Genomic DNA, 22,502 nt, shown 5'->3' on the forward strand with positions numbered 1-22,502 from the left:
CCCCCCATCTCACCCTCAATATCTAATCACTCTGGCCTGTCTTCTGCTAGAATCCTGTCCAGTGGGTTTAGCCAGCATCCCCCCCTTACCCCTGATATTTTTCTCTTAGTTATTTTCCAACTACTGACACCCCACCCTGCTCCTTGGCTATAAATCCCCACCTGTCCTTCGTGTATTAAGAATTGAGCCCAGTTCTGTACTGAAATTTTTTTCCCCATTGCAATAGTCCAGAATAAATTCTGTCCTTGCCAGTTTACAACTGTTCCGCTCTGGTTTCCTTTAACTAGAGGGTTCTCTTTATATCTCACCCATTCCCCCACAAAGAAGGATAGTTTCCCCTCATCAGGTGAGAGGCTTTAAGCCAAGAGAGATTTACCTGTGCTTTGTAGAGTCCTTGGAGTACCCAGAACCAGTGCCTCATGGAGGCTAGAAACTTCCTATAGACAAGAGGTTGCGTGAGGCCAACTGTGGTGGCTAAGGAGAGAGCGCTACTTTGGGAGGAAACTGCACTGACACTCATAATGTGACAGAGGTGTGGGACTTCATGTGGACCCTGTGGCACAGCCAGCTTGGGGTCATCTTGGATCCCAGCAAGAGGACAGCCTGAAAGGGTAATATGGCCTAAAGAGGAGCTAAATTGGCAGATGCCCAAGAGTGGGAAAGACGTTAGCTAACAGACAAGCTCTGTCCGTATGAAGGGCACTGCACATAGAGGGTGCTGGTAGAACGGGGGTGGGTGAAGGGAGGTGCGTAGAGTGTGATCTTAATGGAGAGAGCACCGGGTGCCAAGAGAAGAGGTGGCTGCACCTCCACCTACTTCATCTGGAAAACTTCCAGTTCTAAAACTAGGTACAAGGGAGCTAAATTAATTAATTCATAGATTTATGTAAATTGTATACCTATTAGGCTATAAATTGTAATGACCAAAAGGAGGCTTTTTGGGCATGAATATGATAAGAGAAATATCGATTATCTAAGAGTGACCAGAAATGTGATGGGTCCTGCTGGAAATTTCGTACAGAAATAGAAAGGACCAGTTCACAGTATTGGGGGCATGGGTGTGGGAAAAAAGCTACTTTTCCATTGCACCCTATTGAGTCCCATGCCATCATTCTGCTACGCAGACAAAATTTCATGTTTGTGAATTTTATCCTCACCACCACAGAGGATAACATTATATCCCCATACCCATGTTTTAGAGGAAGAAAACGGAAGCTTGCTAGATTCTTGCTCAAAACCACAGTAAGGAATTGAGGAGATACAAAGCTGGATGTGCCTGGAATGCCCTCACCCCCAGTACCCTCCCACTTCCCTCTCGGTAGCTCAGCAACAGGCTGGATCAGCAGACTGGAGTTAGTCCAAGGCGAGAACAGATTAACTACAAGTTAGAGCTCTGCAATTCCCTATTCTAACAAAGTGGCTTTCTCACCCAGGAAACTGTCCTAGTTACTTAGTCACCTGGCCAACCCCCGCCTCCTGTCAGGAGCTATGTAGTGCATTCTGAGGTGGTCTGTTTGCATGCAGGCCAGCCATGCCTGACCCAGGCACATTTCCATATGAGCTCGGGCTGCCCTGTGTGCCCTGCTTTTTCTTTGCTTGTAAATCCTCTGATCCCTGACCTGATTTTAAATTTACACTGCAGCATGTGTGTGTCTGTGTCTTTTTGCTGGACAGTGGTAGAGAGAATATTCACAGCCTGGAAGGCTTTTGGGTAGAATTTGTGCCTTGGCAATGATGCCACAGAAAATGTCATATGCTTGCACACTATGTGTTAGACACTGATGCAAAGGAACAGTGTAAGGGGCCCTGGAGCTTCCAAACTAGTGTGGAAATAAGAGAGTTAAAAAGTCAGATAATATAATCTTTATATTAATGCTTGGGCAGGACTAGAGCTGATATTTTAAAATGTTTCCAATGAGTTTGAGGTAAAAAAAAAAAAGGCATTTCACATTGCCAGAAAATTCAGTTACTCCCAGTTATCTACTTCCTCAAGGATTCTGATTAATTGTGGTCATACTCTCTTGGCTTTGGGTCCCGTACCATAGGTTAGGTTAGGATGAGTACCCAGTGGCTTTACATTTATTCCACAAGGAATGGGTGAATGTCTCCCTATCTAGAATCATGGAAAATGTGTAGCAGAGCAGGAATGGAACTCAGAGATGACTTCAACAAAGCCCTTCATTTTACAAATGAGGAGATTGATCACATTACGTCAAGTATTTTGGCCAATTTCTTACTCTCCTACTTGGGTAATCTGACTGGGAAAAAAAAGAAAAGAGAAAGAAATGGAAGACAAGATCTCAGATAGATGGGAAGTTCTAGACCTGCTGAGATTGGTTTTATTCTAGGAATGTCGTTTGAGGTGTGTTTCTAGAGATGCAACTTCCCAGCAGTTTACAAAGAAAGTACTCACTTCGCATTCTTCTTCCAGGCAATAGGAAATCTTCCAGCTAGTTCTTCCAGACATACTCTTGACTCTCCCAGAAGAGCTCAGGCTAGCTCCAGCTAAACTCTCTCACTCTCTGTCCCCATTTGTTTCCCTTTCTAATGGTGTCCCTTGAATTGGTTTTTCTCTGAATGCCAAGAAAAAGGAAAAGAAAGCCCATGGCCTCATGGCCCATTGTGTTTTGACCTATTTAAATTACTGAGGTCTAACCACTTTGGGAAAAATTATATTCTATACGGTTTCATCTAGTTTATCAGGTTTGTTTTGTGTTTGTTTGTGTTGGGCTTGCTGTCAAAACTCCATGGATTGTCAGTGTTACCTGGCCTTCCATTGTCTCCCCTCAGTGACCACATGCTAGAGGACAGAGCAGGAGTCTGGCATTTCTGGCTCCCTGCTATAAAATACTCTACCCTGCTGAGTTTAAGCTGATAATACTTGCCATCCAAAAGCTGACAATCTTCTGGCCATACTCTATTTGGCCCTGGGTCCAAGACCAAGGAGGGATTTCCTTAGGGAAACATGGAAACTGCTTCTTCCTTAAAAATCTTCCTATAAATAAGGAATAACATTTGCCATGCTGACTTCCCAGAGGGCCATTCTGAGGAAGAAGCAAGATAAAGTTTGTAGAGTGCTACCAAGTGTGAGTCTTTATGGCGAACTTCTGTGGCGGTCTCACCAGGGTCCACGTCTAACTCGTATCAACCATTTGGCATGACTTTGACCTGAGCCATTTCAACAGGCCAGAGGTAAATTGATGTCTGAGGAAGGAAGCAAGAAGGAGGCAGCAGATTACAGCGATAAATTTTATGATGAGCTTGATGGTTTCCAAATCACGTAAAGCCCATTATTTTCTGTGATTCTCATAGCAATTCTTCCTTTCCAGAAGGAATCATTATCTTCTTTTCATCTCCTGGATGAAAAGGTAAATCACAAGATTCATGATTTGCTCAAGGCTACACTGTAGGAGATCACAAAGTGGATTTGGATCCAGTTTCTCTGAGTCCAATGCCGACAATCTTTCCTCAGAGCTACTTCAATTCTGTTCCCTCACTTCTGAGCAGGCGCCGTGCCTTCAAAGGGGAGGACATGCCGACTCTTCTTGCTTTCCTTTCTGCTCTCCTTCCTCAACACTTCATGCCCGAGGAACAGCACAGATGCGGTGGCTGGCTGGGGAGATGGTGATGCCTATTCTGGATTTCAGGGTCAGCTTCTCATTATGGGGGGGCTTAAAGGTAAATTTTTGCAAAAGGGAAGTGAAGAAAATAAACAGCTCAGTCTTGGCCAGCTGTTCTCCAAGGCATGCCCGCTTTCCTGAAAGACAAGAATATAAGACGAGTTATCTTCCCTGGTGGTGCCGATGCTCGGCCCTGATTGAAATCTACTGTGTCTTCAAAATCTGAACAGAGGAGGGCCTGCTAGGCCATGGGGCTTTCAATCTGACAACCACCTGGCTTAAGCATAAACTTTAGTCCAGACTCACAAACTCCAGTGCCTTCAGCGGTCAGACAGGTGAGGCACGGGGGTGAAGGGGCAGCAAGTAGACAATAGAAGTAGGAGGCCTGGGTTGACCTAGAAAGGATGTCTAGCCTACAGGCTTTCAGAAATCCATTAGCAAACAATGACAAAGGGGAAAACAAAACTCTCTGTTGTTTTTTTAGTTATTAAAAAAAAAACTGTCCAAAAATTAAGCCAGTAAGTGTCAGAGCAGGGCTTCCGAAGCACAGGGCATCTTTCCCCTATGTCACGTTTTCCTCCTCAGTGATTGGGGGCCTCACTGACATGGATGCGCTCCACATATGAACTGCTTCAGCCTCACTCCTGGAACAATCCTTGTACATGCGGTCCTTCCCCCAACAGGGCCTTTGCTTCTAAGGTGTGGGCCCCAGGCTGGATCCTTCAGGCCGAGGCTCATGCTGGGCCCTGTCCTAACCACAAAACACTCCTTTTGTATGAGTCCAGAGCTGGAGGCACAAGGTCAGAGATCCAATTCAACTCCTCCCATTTCATAGCCATGTGATTCGTGGCAAATAAAGTAACCTCTCCAGGGATTAGTGGAAATGTGTGTGTTTAAGATGGGAACTTTATTTTATGTATTGTGTGAGCTACACACTGAATACAAAGAATGCATATAGCAAAACAAAGTATTTTGATACATCTTCTGGATAATCATAAACATTTTAGCTATAAATAGCATATCCTTAACTTCATCTGGTTAATTATAAAGAAAAAGAAGAAGGATACAATTGAAGAGACTACCCTTGAAAAAAGCCTTTTGGGTGGTAGCATAACTAAAATAGGTTTGTGTATATTACACTCCTTTACTATGATACTTTCCGTGTTATGCCTTTTATTCTAAAATAATTTCAAATGTACAGAAAACTTGCAAGAATAATATAGAAAACTGATGTTTCCTGAGTTATTTGTATAGTTATTTGTATGTAAACTGCCTATACAGTACCCATGAAATTTCAGTATGAATTCCCTGAATCACAGACATTCTCCAACATAACCACAATATAACCATAAAATCAGGAAATCATCACCATCTTCTCTGCTCCCAATCAGGTTTTGCCAGTTGTCCCAATAATGTCCTTTATTGTAAAATGATCAAGTTTAGTATGGCAGATTACATTAGGCTGTCATGCAAAGGAATCTTCAACTTTCAAGACTGGCATTTTTGAAGATGACAGACCAATTATTTGGTAAATGTCTCTCATGTTTCCCATGATTAGAGTCAGGTCATGAGATCATGCATTTCTGGCGGGAATATCGCCAGAGTGAGGCTGTGCTCTTGTCATTTCACCCTATCAGGTGGTACACGGTTTTGATCGGTTCCTTTATTGGTGAAGTTAACTTTGATCACTTACTTACAGAGGAGTCCACGAACTTCTCCCCTGTGCAATTATTTTTGCTCTTTGTAAGTAATAAATGCTACTCGAGACTATGTTAATAGACCATTCCTCATTGAATTACTGTGTTTCACTGAAAATAACACCTAGCTGGACCATCAGCTCTACTGCGTGTTTCGGAGCAAAAATTAATATGAGACCCAGTCTTATTTTAATATAGCATAACACCAGGTTTTATATAATACAAGACCCGGTCTTATTTTACTATAATATAAGGCTGAGTCTTATATAATATACGACCCGGTCTTATGTTAATTATCGCTCCAAAAGATGCGTTCGAGCCAATGTTCTGGTTAGGTTTCATTTTTGGGGAAACATGGTAGTTTCTATTGCTATTTCTTGGTCAAATGTTTTATTACTCTAATGGCTGCCAAATCATGAGTTTTAAAATGTCATCATTTCCTCCACATTTCTTAGTTAGCATTCCTTGAAAAGAAAATGCTTTCTCTCTCCATTTTATTTATTCACTCATTTATTTATATCAGTATGAATTCACACATTCCTATTTTTAGTCAAAGGGTTTAAGTCTGTTATTATTTGCCTTGATGCTCAAGATATTCCATATTTGGCTAGTAAAGGCCCATTCAAGCTGGTATTTCCTCACTTTTGGTAACAAAAAGATATTCCAGGCTCATCTTATGCTTTCTCTTGCTGAGCCTGGAATCAGCCATTTTCCACAGAAGTCCTGGTTCCTTTAGTGGATAATTATATCTGGAAAGCATGATCTGGACATTAGACATGCTCACTGGTGTCAAGGTGGTGTTGTCCTCAGGACATCTCAGTGGGTAGAGCCAGGAAACCCATGTGTGTATGGAATGTGAGTATATACACACCCATATTTCCATTTACAAGGCCTTACAATTAAGTCCGCAAAATTGTTGCAACAATATTGCTAACCTTTTTTCGATATTAGAGGGATTAGTCATTATCAATTTCTACCAACTTTACAGTTAACCAAGTTTATTATTTGGAGATGCTGAAAAGGCTGTGTGAAAAAGTTAGACAACCTGAACTTTTCGCCAACAATTCATGGCTCTTGTCTCACATAATACACTAGCTCATATGGCACTGTCTATGAAGGAGTTTTTAGCCAGCAAACAAATAAGTGTATTGGAACACCCTCCCTACTCACCTGATCTGGCCCCCAATGACTTCTTTCTTTACCCGAAGATAAAGGAAATATTGAAAGGAAGACATTTTGAAGACATTCATTGCATTAAGTGTAATACAACGACAGTTCTGATGGCCATTCCAGAAAAAGGTTCCAAAATTGCTTTGAAGGGTTAACTAGGCACTGGCATCAGTGCATAGCTTCCCAAGGGGAGTACTTTGAAGGTGACCATAGTGATATTCAGTAATGAGGTATGTAGCACTTTTTCTAGGATGAGTTTGCGACCTTAATTGTCAGATCTTCATATATTTATTTCTACATCTATCTACCTGTCTACCTATCAAAAAATAGAGTTCATATCCATCGCCCGGATTCCAACCCAACAAAACAGACTTCATTCTATTAGCTCCCTTTCTCTATTTGTATCTTCCTCCCACTATGTTTACTCTTGGATCAGCATCCCATTTATATAACTTATCTCCCTTCGCTGTCACAAGCACCCTGTGCAGGCCTCACCTCATCTTGATCATGCTCTGACACCCACTTTAGGCGTCCGCCGTCCCCTCCCTGTCGAATCCCTTTCTCACCCCACTTGGACTGCAGGACCCCACATTGGTCACCACCACCATCCCTCTTGCATGTCTATTGACCTATTTTCCCCCTAAATAATACATATTCAATGCAAAAGGAAAAAAGTGTGAAAAAGAAAAGTGTAAAAAAAGACGATGAGAGATGTGAAAATGCCATGGTTAAGACCTCAAAGCCTCAGTTTCGTTACCTATAAAGTGGTGATGCCAATTTGCACCTTGTAAGTTTACACAAGAACATGCTGCATGGGAACTGTTTGTATTTTTTTTCCCCTGCTTCATTTGTTGTCATATCCTCAGCGCTAAATACTTGGCACATAATAGATGCTCAGAAATATTTATAGAACTGAAGACTTGGGAAATTACTTGAAATAATCTAGGAAACATACCTTTTTCAATACTAAGAAATATATTCAGAAGTTTTGTTATTCATTTGACAATGTTTTAAGTAAATGTCCTTCTGGAACTGGCTGGTTTGGAAACGTGAGAGTTTTTACAGCATCCTCTTTTGTACTATTGAGTTGTCTACCATGTAAATGCATTAACTAGATTCTAAAATCTAATTAAAATTAGAAAAGGCAAAAGGACTTCTGGGAGTGTTGACACTGTCAAGCTGCGGTAATCAGTCACTCCTGATGCCCACGATAAGCAAGCAGCCCTTTTCCTTGATCCCTTTCATCCCCTTATTATAAATCATCTCAAGTGTGAGTGGGTGGCCCTTGAAAAGAATTTGGGACATTTAAAGATTCTCTAAAGACAACTAGTGCCCAGCCTTCTCTGTTAGCAAGAGTTGAGGTCTGAGTCTCTGTCCCCAGTGTTCTGGGGGACAGAACAAAGTGAAGCTGAAATCAGAGGCCAGTGAGGGCTGAGAAGTCAGGGCAGCCTGAAGCAATGCTGACCAGGGAGTCCTGCGGTGCAACCACAGCCACAGGGAGGCACGCTGGGCAGGGCTATCTGGAGATGGTTCACCTAAGGCAAAAGACCGCAGGGAGAAGAGCAGGAAGGGCGGAGAGTGGGACTCTGGACTCACACACTCATCCTTCGCAACTTACCTATTGAGAAAGGCAGAAAGGCTTCCCTTTTCTTAAACTGTCCATTCTCCAGGAAATGCTGCGGATTGAATGTGTCAGGGGTGGCCCACTCTGTGGGGTCCCTGTGCAGTGCAGTCAGATTGGTCAGGATTATGGTCCCCTGGAGAAGGCAGAAAAGACTCAGGCAAGGCTTGCCCCTCACAACACACCTCTGCAGAGGGGTGGAAGTCCCTGCTCCCAAGCCCGGGCCTGACCACATCCCCCCACCCAACCCACCATCTTCTGAGACACCCACCCCACCCATGACCCTGCTCTTTGCCACGGGATAACTTGCAATGATGCCCTGGAATAGCCTGCTGGGAATTTTACTAGGGAAATGTGGCTCCTCTTCACTGCAGTATGGATCTTATCCACAGGACAAGTAAGTGCAGGACTTGGGAAGGGCACGTATGCATAAACGAGAGAAGAACATAACAGCCTGCCAGTCAGTACTGCACCGAAATCAACCCCTTTGCTCAGTGAAGTGATAACTATGGCAGCTCTACCAAGGTAAAAGATGGCTCATTCTGTTTCTCCCATGTTCTTCCCTCCAATGTCCACTTCACTGCAGAAGAGGTTTAATGATAGAATCAGGTGCCCAGTAAAAGGAATCACTACCAAGAAAGTATACAGAAAGAACCCCAAGAGTCCTCCTTAAAGCCTGCCTTCCCCTTATTGTGCCTTCATCTGCTCCTTCAGTGAGGCTGGCCAATTTTACTTGAAATTTCTTTTGATTCTGTCACCTCCTTTCTATGTCCACTGTTGCCGTCTTAGTCCAGGCTACCAACCTTGCTTGCCTACACTCCTATAATAGCTGGCTAACTATGCCTCATATCCTCTCTTTCCCCTTTCAATCTGCTCCACACTCTGAAAGCAGAGTGATCTTGGAACATCCTTGAATCATGTCACACCCATCTACCCATCTACCTACAACTGGAACTGGATAGATACCCTGCAATAGCTTCCCATCACTCTGAGGTGAGAGATCCATTGCCTGACCCCTGTTCGGGCCACACGCTCTCTGCCTGCACTCTCTCTCCTATTACCTTGGCCTGCTTTCAGTTTCTCAAACATGCTGTGTTCCCACTCATCCAATGTGGTTTTAAATGTTGTTTCCAGCTTCTGGAATGTCTTTCCTCCCCACTTTGTCACTGAGCTAACTCTTAATTATTCTGTTATCCTCAGTTCCAACATCACTTCCTTTCAGAGACTTCTCTGACCACTTCTGCTCTTACTACCCATTCCAGCCAGCCAGTGAAATTTTTGAAACCAGTGAATTTTTTCCCTTGGGTGGTTATCCTGGTTTCTATACATGTACTTGCATGATGATTTTCCTCTGGGTTGTTTTCCCAGACCTGAGCATTTCAGGTGTTTAATGATCATTTGTTGAATTAATGAAGAATAATAACTGCTGTATTAAGCTCTTTCTATACTAAGCACTAGGTTAAATGTACTACATGCTGGACCTCACTTTACCTCCACCTGTAAGGTAGGTTTAAATGCATTTTACAAATAAAGAAATTGAACCTCCTAGAAGTTAATAACATGCCCTGAGTTACGTAATGGGAAGACACAGAGCCACAATTTCCACCAGGTCTATTTGACATCAAAACCATGGCCATTAGCCTTTGTAACATAATCAATTAGGTCTCTGAGTTCCCAGGATTGTTAGTAAAGTTGACATTAAAAATCGGTGGTAGAACGAGTCTGTTGAGCTGCGCTGGTTCTCTGGACTTCAATGAATTGCTAGAAAATTGCAAACAGCACCTGTGAAATAATTTAAACCTCAGCCTTCACCTACAACAGTCAATCAGTTAGAAAATAGTGAATGCAGTAGCTGTAGGAATAGCTGCTGTTCCTGACTCTGCAGGGACAGTGACCAAGGAGTAGCCAATGGGTAAGCAACTCGGGTTCTGCCTCTATGTACGACACACATAGAGAAACACACACCAGCTGGAATGGACCCACAACTGGGTGAGAAAGCAAAGGAACTGTAAATGTGCAGTGCGCAGAGAGGACACTAGGGGGCGGAGGAGAACTGCCTGCTGAAATCCTAAAATGGGTGAGCAGAGTGAGATCACAATTTCTTTTGTGAGGAGACAGAATTTAACAGGGACCAACTGAGAACAATTGCAAGAAGACTCTTTTAAGTAAAAGTAAATTAACTCCTGTATAGAGAACATGGTGTACTACAAAAAAAGATGAGCCTGGGAATGAGAACAGATCTGGTTCTGCAACACAACTCGTCACTTTGTTGTTGAGAGTTCTCACATAAGGTGAATCACTCCGAGCCTTGAATTCCCAGTTTATAAAATAAGAATAAAAGTTATTCTGAGGACTAATTAAGACATTTTGAAAGAACCTGTGTAGTCCATGGCACATAATTATTGCTTAATACGTGTTGGTTCCGTTCTCTCCTTTTCTAGTAATTAATTTTGCACACACTTGGATTGGTTTCTCTTATGAGACGGTCCAAAAATAGGGCTGTAAGTAAAAGCTGGACAAATGCCTGTGGGGATAGTATGTTACAAACACCAGCACTGATGTGATGTTGGCCCAGGTGGTTTCAACTGTCCCTTCATATTGTATTATGCTACCAGCACAGTATTGTGAGGCAGAATTTTCCAAAGTAAATCTGGCAAGTCCCTAGTCCTGTGAGATGCTCTAATAAGGCAAAGAATAAGATTTGATGACAAAGTCTGACTACGAACTGCTGCCGGCTGTATCTCCATAAAGATTCACAATACACGTTATATAACAAAACCAACAGTGAGAAATTCTACAGCAAAGAAAAGTCAATCTTTGCCTAAACGTATTTGACCTGAGAATCCCCCTTCTCCTCCATAATAACTATCAATATCTCTAAAGGCCACACAAGGGGGAAAAAACTAGTGTTAAATCGGGTATCACATACCTCGCTCCCCATTTAAGTGATTCCCTAGGGCAAGAATACAATGTCACTTTTCAAGTTCAGATTCGTACCATTTAAAAAGATGCACTTGAAGATCTGAGGCAGGGAGTCCCTAATTACCTTGGGCAGGTGGTATCCAGCCAGGGTGGTATCAACTGTCACTTCCCTGGGCACATTCAGGGGGATGATATTTCCCATTCTCTGCACCTCGTGGATAACGGCATTGGTGTAGGGCATGGACTCTCGAGCGGCCATGCTCGGCGGCTGCGACCGGCCGATCACTGTGTCGATCTCAGCTTGTACTTTTTCTGGAAAAGAGGAGAAAGTTCTAGTATTCGATTATGCCACAACTTTCCTTAAGCCTGGTTACGGTAAGGAATGGAATAACCAGAATCAGAATGGCTAAAATTAGAGTAGGCTTTCTAGACTCTTGTTTCTCAAGGAAGTGTAAGAGTGGAAAGCAGGCCCTGGTGTAAGACAATTCTGGTGGCACACATTTGCTCTAACCAATTACTGTTCTACGTTACTTAAAACCTGTGATCCTCAGTTTCCTCTTCTTATTATGTGAGGCTAAATCTACCTTCATCTTAAGGATACGTTGAGATTTATGTGAATTGATATAGGTGAGCACCCAACAAATGATAGAAGCTGTTAATTGTTTCTCAATATCTGTTTTTTCCTTTTTCTATAGTAATAGAAATTTTAACTGGATACCTGGTTTCCCAGCCAAAGACCAATTTCCCACATTTTTTGTGGCTACATGTGACTATGTGACTGAGTTCTGAACAATAGAATGTATGTAGGAGGGATGTTTAATACTTGCAATATGCCCTTAAAGAAGGGTATATGCTGCCTTCTTCTTCTTCCCTTCTTATTGGTGGAAAAGCAGCTGTACGGTGGAGCCATCTTGAGAGTGGCATCATTTTAGACACAACAGAAAAACATATTGGAAAGAGCTTGGAACCCAAATGGCTCCGCAGAGTCCAATTTAAAGGTTTACCTGTGAGGGAAATAAATTTCTATCTTTTTACTTTTACTGTCCATTTAAAAATTTAAAAGTGGTAAAATATATATAACATAAAATATATCATCTTAATCATTTTTAAGTGTATAGTTTAATACTGTTAAGTATATTCACATTATTATGTAAGCAATCTCCAGAACTTTTTTTATTATGCAAAATAGTAACGCTACATTCATTAAATAATGCCTCCCCATTTTCCCCAGCCTCTGGCAACTACCATTCCACTATCTGTTTCTATGAATTTGTGTGCTCTTGGTACTATATATGTAAGTGGAGTCATACATTATTTGTGTTTTTGTGACTGGATTATTTAACTTAACATAATGTCTGAAAGATTCATCCATTGTACCATGTATCAGAATTTCCTTCCTTTTTAAGGCTGAATGACATTCCAATATACCCCACATTTGTTTATCTGCTCATTCATCACTGGCCCCTTGGGTTACTTCCACCTCTTGGCTCTTGTGAATAATATTGCTATGAACATGGGTGTAAACCTTTATCATCTTAAGCCATTATTATTTTAGAGTCTCTATTGTAGAATCAAGTCTATATCCTAATGTGGCAGCTTTTAAACTTTTTTAGAAATTAATTCACAGTTACAAGGCATTTTACATCATGACTCAGAATATATATATATATATATATATATATATATATATATATATATATACACACACACACATATATATAGATATATACATATGTTTTCATGAAGAAACTTATCCTTACTACATGGGGAGCTTTCTGATCTTTTCTATTTTTATTTTAGGAAAAATTGTTGATCCAGTAAATTGATTTTATGTCCTGTTAATAAACTATTACCCACAGTTTAAAAAACTGTATTGAAACGGATCTGATTTCTCATGTACTCAAACTGTTCTGGGACCTGGAGAGAGAAAAATAATTATAACAGTCACAGTCATTGAGTGGGGAAGACATGCAATCTGAGGAGAAGATGTATAAATAATGTGAGATAAGGACAGTAATGGAGGTGCATTAGGTCATCTCTAGAGGAAGAAAATGCTCGTAACATCTTAGACAAGTGGGGAGACAACTTATGAGGGGTAGTATTTAGTAGATTCTCCAAACAGAGCTAACTAGTGGTTTACCATGTAGAGAAATCAGGGAAATACATTCTTGTAGATGGAAGAACAGGTGTGATGACACAGAGGCATAAATAATGACTGTGCAAAGAAAATGACGTGTAATTTAGTGAAGCAACCATGTAGGGAGGCGGAGTTGAGACTGCTAAGGCAGAGAGGCACCTCCGAGGCTGTGATATAACAGACCAAGGCGTCTGAACTTTATCCACATGGCAATGGACGACATTAATTAAAAGGAGGGAAGGCTAGGACCATATTTCCCTTCCCTTCCCTTCCCTTCCCTTCCCTTCCCTTCCCTTCCCTTCCCTTCCCTTCCCTTCCCTTCTCCTTCCTTCCTTCCTTCCTTCCTTCCTTCCTTCCTTCCTTCCTTCCTTCCTTCCTTCCTTCCTTCCTTCCTTCCTTCCTTCCTTCCTTCCTTTATTGTTTTGTACGATCTGACGTCTAACTTCTCCTAGAACCAGATTTCATGTGAGAATATCACTCTTTCCTGGAACTCACCACCATGTCAATTACCTTCACTGGTTTCCGCACTAGACTGAGTTTCCTGAGTTTCCTGATGGCAGGGTCTCTTATATTTGTATTACGTGGATCCATCACAATCCTGACAGAAACATTGAAGCGCCTGCCCATTCTGAGTCCACATTGCCTCCTACCTTTCTTCCCATTCTACCACGCTATCTTTTGCCCCCAACTTTGGGGCAGTGTGTTCCAGGAGGCACTACTGTGCCCTGGCCCAGGCCTACTCCCTGACATGCTCACCTTGGATTTCCAGGTAAAGAGCCATGAAAAGCAGACCCCAGCGCAGTGTCGTCGAAGTTGTCTCCGTTCCAGCAAAGAACAGGTCCAGGGTACTGACGATGAGGTTTTCGTCATTGAAGCTTGATGTAGGATTGTCCGCATGCTGGAAAGCACCATGTTTATTAGTTTATTCAGAGGGTGCTCAGTTGCCACAGCACACAGAGGCTTCACGTGGAAGGGAAGATCCCCAGGAGAAAGGGCTTTTCCCTCAGTCTCCTCAGGGGGCAGGGTCTTATTACAGCAATATCTTTGTTAGCATCTTCCTGCCCAACTGCTGGGAGCTGTCATTAGTTTGGGTGGGTGAAAATCAAGACTATTATTTATGTGTATAATTTGGGAGAAGCTATCTGTAAGTGGAAAGAGAGGCTACGAGTACAGTGGAGAGACAGACTTGGGTTCCAATATCAGCCACACCACTCACTCTCTCTATGACCCAGGGCACGTGACCTAACCTCTCTGTGCACCACTTTCCTGTGTTATAAATAGAAATAACCAAACACACCCATGAAGATGACATTAGGAATCACGTGAGATGCAAAGGGCACACAGCAAATACTCATCAAATATTTACACTGATACTAGAAGGAATAAACTGAATTCCTGTCATGTACAGTAATTTACACGTCTCTCAGTTAATCTTTTCCTCCTCGGTGGAATCTTTCTGATTCTATTAACCAATCCTCATGGCATTCCATCACCTTTACCCCTTCCTCGGAAAGCTTCAATTTGTCAACATTCCCTCCATGTGTGGTCCCATACCTGCACACCACATAGCAAATGAAGTCTCCTCCTCTGAGCAGAAGTCAATGCTTCTGTTAATATTGTGCCAATAAACTGAAATAAGGCAGGAGATGGGAAAGAAATCCACCATTCTGCCAACTTCCACAGTAGGAACAGATAGTGTGATGAGTCAAAAACTGTGACATTAATGCAATGATGCGTATTAATCAGAAGGGTTAGTGTGTTCAAAGCTACACATCCAATTCGGCTTTTTCTCCTGTTTCTTTCCAATAATGTTGGGAAGCGGATGATATGGGGTCCCACTTAGGCACTGAGGATTAGCTCTGGCCTCCGACTCGGCTTTACTCGTGTTCTGCACTGGGGACTGAGGGAAGGGTAGGTCACTGGGCACAGGTCCAACTAATAATGAAATGGTGCTCTGAGGCTCAGTTCTTATCTTTCCTTTTTTCATATAGCTCCTTCAGCTATGCATATAGGGTACAGAATAGAAGATGAAAAGGCAGTATTTGGGCATTCCCAAGGCCTCAAGCCAAATGCCACTGAACCCCTGTCTTTATTTCTAATTACCTCATCCATCCTGACCTAATGGTCCTGTTACACTCTATTAAATACTGCCTCTATATTTATTCCCCTGTGGTAGGCTGATAATGACCCACAAAGACGTCCATGTCTAATTACTGGAACCTGTGAATGTTATCTCATATGGAAAAGGGACTTTATAGATATGATTAAGGTAATGACCTTGATATGGTTAGATTATCCTGGATAACCCCAGTGGGCCCAAGATAATCACAAGAGGCAAGAGGGTAGTAAGGGAAGATGGAAGGATGGTAGCAGAGAAGATGCTGCATTGATGGCTTTGACGATGTAGGAAGGAGCCATGAGCCAAGCAACATAGGCAGGCTCTAGAAACTGGAAAAGTCAAGGAAACAGATTCTCCTCTAGAGCTTTCCAAGGAGCCAGCCCTGCCAACCCTTTGACTTTAGCCCCATCCAATTGATTTCAGACTTTTGACCTTCTGAGCTATAAGACAATAAATTTGTGTTGTTGTGAGTCACTAAGTTAATTTATTACAGCACCAATAGGAAACTAGTACATATACTTCCCCCTCGCCCCCATTTGTTCTTTAAAAACAAAACACAAGAAACAACTTTGGTTTCCTCACCTTTTCTATTTCATTGAGGTATGCATCAATAAAGTCCCTTGGTTTGTCAGGATTCCAATCTCTCCTGTGGTTTTCAATCACACGGGCAATAAACAATTTCAGTTTCTCCCATTTGACTAAGACTGTTTTGTGGGGTCCAGGAATGAATTTCATTATCCATGGAAACATATTATACAGCTAATTGAGAAAAACAAAACAATCATGGAGACAACATGGTGTCAGTTTTCCACTTTTTCAGACAACCCCAGTGTTCTCGTTCTTGTTTTTGTTTGCTTATACTTAGACTTTGACTCTTTTTTTGTCTCTCATCCCTCTTTTTATGTCTCCAGTAAAGCATTTCAGCCCTCCGTCCAAAATATATCCAGTTTCAGACCACTTTACACCACCCCAACTGATTTGTCATTGTAGTACAAACCACCATTTCTTACCAGGATGCTGTTAGCAGCCTCCAAAGTTTTTCTGATTCCATTCTTAAAGTCATTCCCTATCTATTTTTCCATAGAACTGCTATAATGGTCATTTAACAGTTTAATCAGATCATTTCACTTTCTCGTTGTTAGTTCTTCAAGGACTGTCCATGACACACTTAAACTTCTACATCATTCTCTGAGCATATAAGCTCTACCCGAGCTGGCCCCTGCAAACACCTGTCTCATCCTTTCCTGTCACTTCCTGCCATCTTTCTCCAGTCCTGCCCCATTGGCCTCTGTGATGACATGAAGGATAGTCCTGTTTAGGCCTTTGCATTCCCTATTCCTTCCACCTGGAATGTTCTTCCTCTGAAATCTGTATAATCCCAGCCCCTCACTTCATTAAAGTGCTGCTGAAAGGTCTACTTGGAGTGGTCATACCTGATATCCCATAAGAGGCAGCACCCCTGTCACCTCTTTCCATTCCTTTATTCTGTTTTATTTCCTTCATGGCAATTATTGTGTGTGTGTGTGTGTGTGTGTGTGTGTGTGTGTGTGTGTGTGTGTGTGATATATGTCATATATACAGAGGGTGCCAAAAAATACACATTTTAAGAATGGAAAAAACTGTATCAAAATTGTAATACTCAGTATATATCAATAACAAAAGATGAATACAAGTCATGTGTAAACATTTTTTTTGCACCCCCAGTATATATACTTTATTTGTTAAACATGTATGTTCATTTGTCTGCCTCCACTGAGGTGTAGTCTCCACGTGAGTAAGACTGTTTTTTTGAAATACAGTCGTTTTGGAATATAGTTTATCTAACAGTATCTGGTAGAAAACAGCATGACATAATAGAACATCACCTGGACTTAAGACATGACATGGACTTGGCCATTAGCTCTGCTGCTTTCCAGCTATACTACTTTGGTAGTGACGACGATGCTGATGCTGATGATGCTGTAACTTGCTCTTCCTTAGTTTACCTAGCTAGAAACGGGGCCCCAGAGTTATTCTGGTGACAGATAATAAATTTTTGTCGTTATGAGTCACTAAGTTAATTTATTACAGCAGCAATAGAAAACTACACTCGTCCCCCACCCCCATTTGTTCTTTAAAAACGAAACACAGGAAACAACTTTGGACATGAGATCCACTAAGCACTTAAGACAGAGCAAGTGGACCACAGTCTGGATTTGCTTACACACTCCCATGTCTGCCGGCATACACTATGCTGCTTCATTTCACCTTTAAAGGATTGTTGTGAAAATTCACTGAAATATAGTATGCGTAGTTGTCTATCAACAAGACTGGTGTATTTAGGGACTCTAAGAAATGCTTATTACCCTTAATCTACTGCCCCTTCTTACCCTTCCAGGAATTTCTTTTCCCTGGGGAAAGTCAGCTGGGTACCCACTGAACTCTCATGACTCCCTGTGTTCTGTCTTAATAAAAAGGAGGAAAACGGAATCACTGAATTGGCTAGTACCATGACTAGAGGTGAGAACAAGGAATTCATAAATAACTTTTACAGTAATAATAATAGCTCATATTCATTATGCCCTTTTCATGTGCCAGGAGTCATGCTAACTTCCTTATCCATTTTGGTGTGATGGCTCCATAACCTCCAGGCAAAGATGCTAGCTAGGAATAAATAATATTAAATCCACTTCTGGAGAGCACAGAGGTCCCTCAACACTTGAGGCTGATTCTTTCACTAAAAGTGTCTTAGAAATCCAGAAAATTGGCTGAGATCAAGAAGCTGAATAGAGTTTTTGACAGACTCACAGGCCTCGAGTGCAGGGCCCACTATGGGAGGGGAGAGATTTGAATCCTAAATGTCTTTATCCTACCAAATTAGGTTTTTTCCTTTCTTAAAGTGTGTATGCATTTTTTGGCACCCTCTGTATATATTACACACATATGTATCATAACACACACACATACACGCACACACACACACACTAATTGCCATGAAGGAAAATAGAATAAAGGAATGGGAAGAGATGAGAGGGGTGCTGCCTCTTGTAGGATCATCAGGTACGACCACTCCAAGTAGACATTTCAGCAGCACTTTAATGTAGTGAGGGACTGGGATTATACAGATTTCAGAGGAAGAACATTCCAGGTGGAAGGAATAGCAAGTGCAAAGGCCTAAACAGGACTATTCTATCCTTCATATATCCTGTTGAAGGGCATGTAAATACTGTAACTTTGGGAATCTTTAATGTCCTGGAATACACCTATATGTAGGAGAAATGAGTGGATGTACCCACAGGAACAGTTGCACTAGAATGTTTGTGGCAGCTTGATTCCTAACATCCAAAACCTGGAAACCACCCGGGTGCAGAGAACAGAGTAACAAAGAGTGACACAGTCATAAAATGGAATGCAATCCGAATTTTCCAAAAGAGCCACTAACACAGTTGAATCTCAAAACAACCTGCCAAGGGCGAAGCCAGGCACGGACGAGTACTTCTGAGGGAGGAGGGAGATGGCTGGTTTCGGGAGGGACGTGGAGAGGAGACTCAAAGGCAATGACACTATTGCTCTTTTTAAATAAAACATCGGTTCATAAGTGCATGTCATGTCACAAATATTGAGCAATATCTTCAAAAACACTAGCGTCACAGACTGATTTCAGATAAGTTTGTGTTGAAGTCAGGTTTAAAAATTTATATTTTAGCTTAAGTAAACCCATCTGTGTCTGACATTAGCGCCAAAGTCCTTAACCAAGATATAAAAAGAGAACCCCTTACATGGCAAAAGATTGACATCTCCAGAGCTATGACCTCATCCAGCAACCTCAGCATTTCTTGGAATTGATCATCCTGGTACTCGAAGCGCTCCCCAAAGGTGATGGAGCAAATAATATTGGAAACTGCACTGTTGATCTGGAAATGAGGGTTAAAAGGCTGTCCTGCAGGTGGAACAAAAGATGGATCCTTCAGATTGCTTTGTTTCTGTTTTCTGCTGAGATTCCATATGACATATGACATACCGAGTACAGAAACACATGTTAGGCTCATTTCACAGAACCCTACACAGGGTCTGACATATAGCATGTACTCAGGCAATGCCTGGGAAGTCAAATTGATGACCAGGATTTAAAATTGGTAATGTCTTTTTTTTTTTGAAGATTAAAAATATATATATATATATATATATATATATATATATATATAGCTAGCAGACAATATTATATTAGTTTCAGGTACACACAATAGTTATTCAACATTTATATACCTAAAACGAAGTGACCACTGTAAGTCCAGCAACCATCTGATACCGTACCATGCTACCACGATATTATTGACTATATTCCCCATGCTGTACATTACATCTCCATGACTTATTTGTTTTATACCCTGAAATTAGAACCTCTTATTCCACTTCACTTCTTCCCCCCTTTTGTAATTTTTCAACTACAGTTGACATTCAATATTATTTTATATTAATTTCAGGTGTACAGCATAGTCATTAAACATTTATATAACTTAAGAAGAGATCCTCCTGAGTAGTCTAGTACCCACCTGGCAGTATACATAGTTATTACCATATTATTGACTATATTCCCTATGATTTACTTTACATACCCATATCTATTTTGTAACTAACAATTTGCACTTCTCAATGCCTTCACCTTTTTCACCCTTCTCCCAAAACCCCTCCCAATGAATCTAGTACCCATCTGACACCATACATAGTTATTACAATATTATTGACTATATTGCTTATGCTATACCCTACATCCCCGTGACTACTTTGTAACAACCAATTTGTACTTCTAAATTCCTTCCCCCTTTTCACCCATTCCCAACCCCCCTCCCAGTTGGCAACCATCAAAATATTATCTGTATTTGAGTTTGTTTCTGTTTTGTTTGTTTATTTTCTTCTTTAGATTCCATATTCTCATATAAGCACAATCACATTGCATCTGTCTTTCTCTGTCTGACATACTTCACTCCAGCACAATACCTTCCAGGTCCATGCATGTCAATGGATGGTGAGAATCCATTCCCTTCCATATGAGTGGCAATATGCCACTGTATATATGTATAACCTACTCTTTTTTCATTCATCCATCAACAGACATCCAGGCTGCCTCCACATCTTGGCCATTGTAAACAATGCTGTAATGAACATATGGATGCCCATGTCCCCTTGAAGTAGTGTTTTAAGTTTCTTCAGATAATTACCCAGAAGTGGGATTACTGGGTCCTTCTTCGTCACTTGTTACAAACTTTGTCAAAATCTATTTTGTCTGGTACAAGTATTGCTACCCCAGCTTTTGTTTTTTCATTTCCATTTCATGAAATATCTTTCTCCCTTTACTTTCAGTCTGTGTATGTCTTATGATCTGAAATGAGTCTCTTGTAGGTAGCACATATAAGGGTTTTGTTTTCATATCCATTCAGCCACCCTGTATTTTGATTGGCACATATAATCCATTTACATTTAAAGTAACTGTTGATAGATATGTAGTTATTGCCATTTTATTATTCACATATTTGATTTTTTTTGTCTTAAAGTAATCCGTGTAACATTCCTTGTAATACAGGTTTGGTGGTGATTAACTGCTTTAGTTTTTTCATGTCTAGGAAGCTCTTTATCTGTCCTTAAATTCTAAATGATAGTTTTGCTGGGTAAAATAATCTTTGTGGTAGGTCCTTACTTTTTATCACTTTGAATATTTCCTGCTAATACTTTCTGGCCTGCAAAGTTTCTGTTGAGAAATCAGGTGACAGCCTTATGGGAGCTCCCAGGTAGATAACTATCTGCTTTTCTCTTGCTGCTTCTCAGAGTCTCTCTTTGTCTTCAACCTTTGGCATTTTAATTATGATGTGTCTTGGTGTGGGCCTCTTGAGTTCATCTTCTTTTGGATCCTCTGCCCTTCCTGAGCTTGTATATCTACTTCCTTCACCAGGTTAGGGAAGTTTTCAGTCATTATTTCTTCAATAGGCTTTCAATTTTTGCTCTCTTCTCTGCTTCTGGTACCCCTGTGATGCAAATGTTGGTAAGCTTGATGTTGTCCCAGAAGCCCCTTAAACTCTCCTCAGTTTTTTGGATTATTTTTTCTTTTTGTTGTTCTGATTGGGTGTTTTCTGCTATTTTACTTTCTAAATTGCTGATTCGATCTTCTGCTTCATCTAATCTACTGTTGATTCCCTCTGATGTAGTCTTCATTTCAGTTATTATAATCTTTATTTCTGATTGGTTCTTTTTTATGTTTTCTATCTCCATTTTTATGTTTCCTGTGTCTTTGCTGAAGTTCTCCCTGAGATCACTGAGCTTCCTTCTAACCAGTCTTTGGAACTCTGTGCCTGGTAGAATGCTTGTCTCCATTTTGTTTAGTTCTTTTTCTGGAGCTTTGTTCTGTTCTTTTATTTGGGAAATGTTTCTTTGTCTCCCCATTTTGGCTGCCTCCCTGTGTTTGTTTCTATGAAGGGTTGCTATGCCTCCTGGTCTTAGTAGAGTGGACTCATGTAGTAGGTGTCCTGTGGGACGCAGTGCTGCAATGTGCCTCATCACCAGAGTCGGGTGCTCTACGTGTGTCCCTTGTGTGGGTTGTGTGTGCCCTCCTGTTTTAGAGACTTGATTGCTGTTTGCTTATCAATGAGGGGGATTGACCCTCATGCTGATTAGATGTGAGAACTGACTATGACTATAGTGGAGGAACTGTTGTGCTGGGGCTGATGCTACAGAGCAGGGTTTGGTTTAGCAGGGCTCTGGCACCTGCCCAGTCTGCCCTTTGTGTGTTTCGTCCTTGGAGGTTGCTGGGTGATGCTCCAGCCCAGTCCAAAGCTGGCCACTGGGCCTGCCAGCCCTGAGGTCTCCTGCAAGGGACCACTGCAGGCCAAGTTCAGCCGTAGTCAGTGCCCTTCCTGTGGCATACTGGCATGAGCCCCAAAGCAATCCCAAGATTGCTGACACCTGTGCTGTGCTTGGAGGTGCCCTGAGAGGGCAATATGTGAACCAAGGCTGGTTGCCAGTGGTACTGAGTTTAGGGATGCTCAGCCAGAGGTAAGGGACATGAGGAAACCAGATACTGCTTGTTTGGTTTTGTAAACCTTTGAGAGATTTTAGGAAATTGTGCAGCATGAGCTAAGGCAGACTGCTTATATGGAAAAGCCACTGGAAGTGGCTAGGGTGTGCCTGAATATTGGGTGGGTTATGGTCTCAGGAAATCACTAGGGTGCGGCGGAGGTAAGGTAAT

General features: G+C 41.6%; 1 protein-coding gene across 1 annotated transcript in view; it reads right to left on the reverse strand.

The window, feature by feature from the left end:
* Positions 1-2,569: 2,569 nt before the first annotated feature.
* LOC117026565 (cytochrome P450 2J2-like) overlaps positions 2,570-22,502 on the reverse strand; it is a 31,792-nt gene continuing 11,859 nt past the window's right edge. The window contains exons 4-9 of the mRNA XM_033113351.1: positions 19,045-19,205; positions 15,869-16,045; positions 13,924-14,065; positions 11,155-11,342; positions 8,106-8,244; positions 2,570-3,757 (exon numbers count right to left, since the gene is read on the reverse strand). Of these exons, the coding sequence (XP_032969242.1) occupies positions 3,579-3,757; positions 8,106-8,244; positions 11,155-11,342; positions 13,924-14,065; positions 15,869-16,045; positions 19,045-19,205 (986 nt within the window). The 3' untranslated portion in view covers positions 2,570-3,578. The remainder of the gene's footprint in view (positions 3,758-8,105; positions 8,245-11,154; positions 11,343-13,923; positions 14,066-15,868; positions 16,046-19,044; positions 19,206-22,502) is intronic.

This window comes from Rhinolophus ferrumequinum, chromosome 9 (genome assembly GCF_004115265.2).
Source record: "Rhinolophus ferrumequinum isolate MPI-CBG mRhiFer1 chromosome 9, mRhiFer1_v1.p, whole genome shotgun sequence".
In the NCBI taxonomy this organism is placed as follows: Eukaryota; Metazoa; Chordata; class Mammalia; order Chiroptera; family Rhinolophidae; genus Rhinolophus; species Rhinolophus ferrumequinum.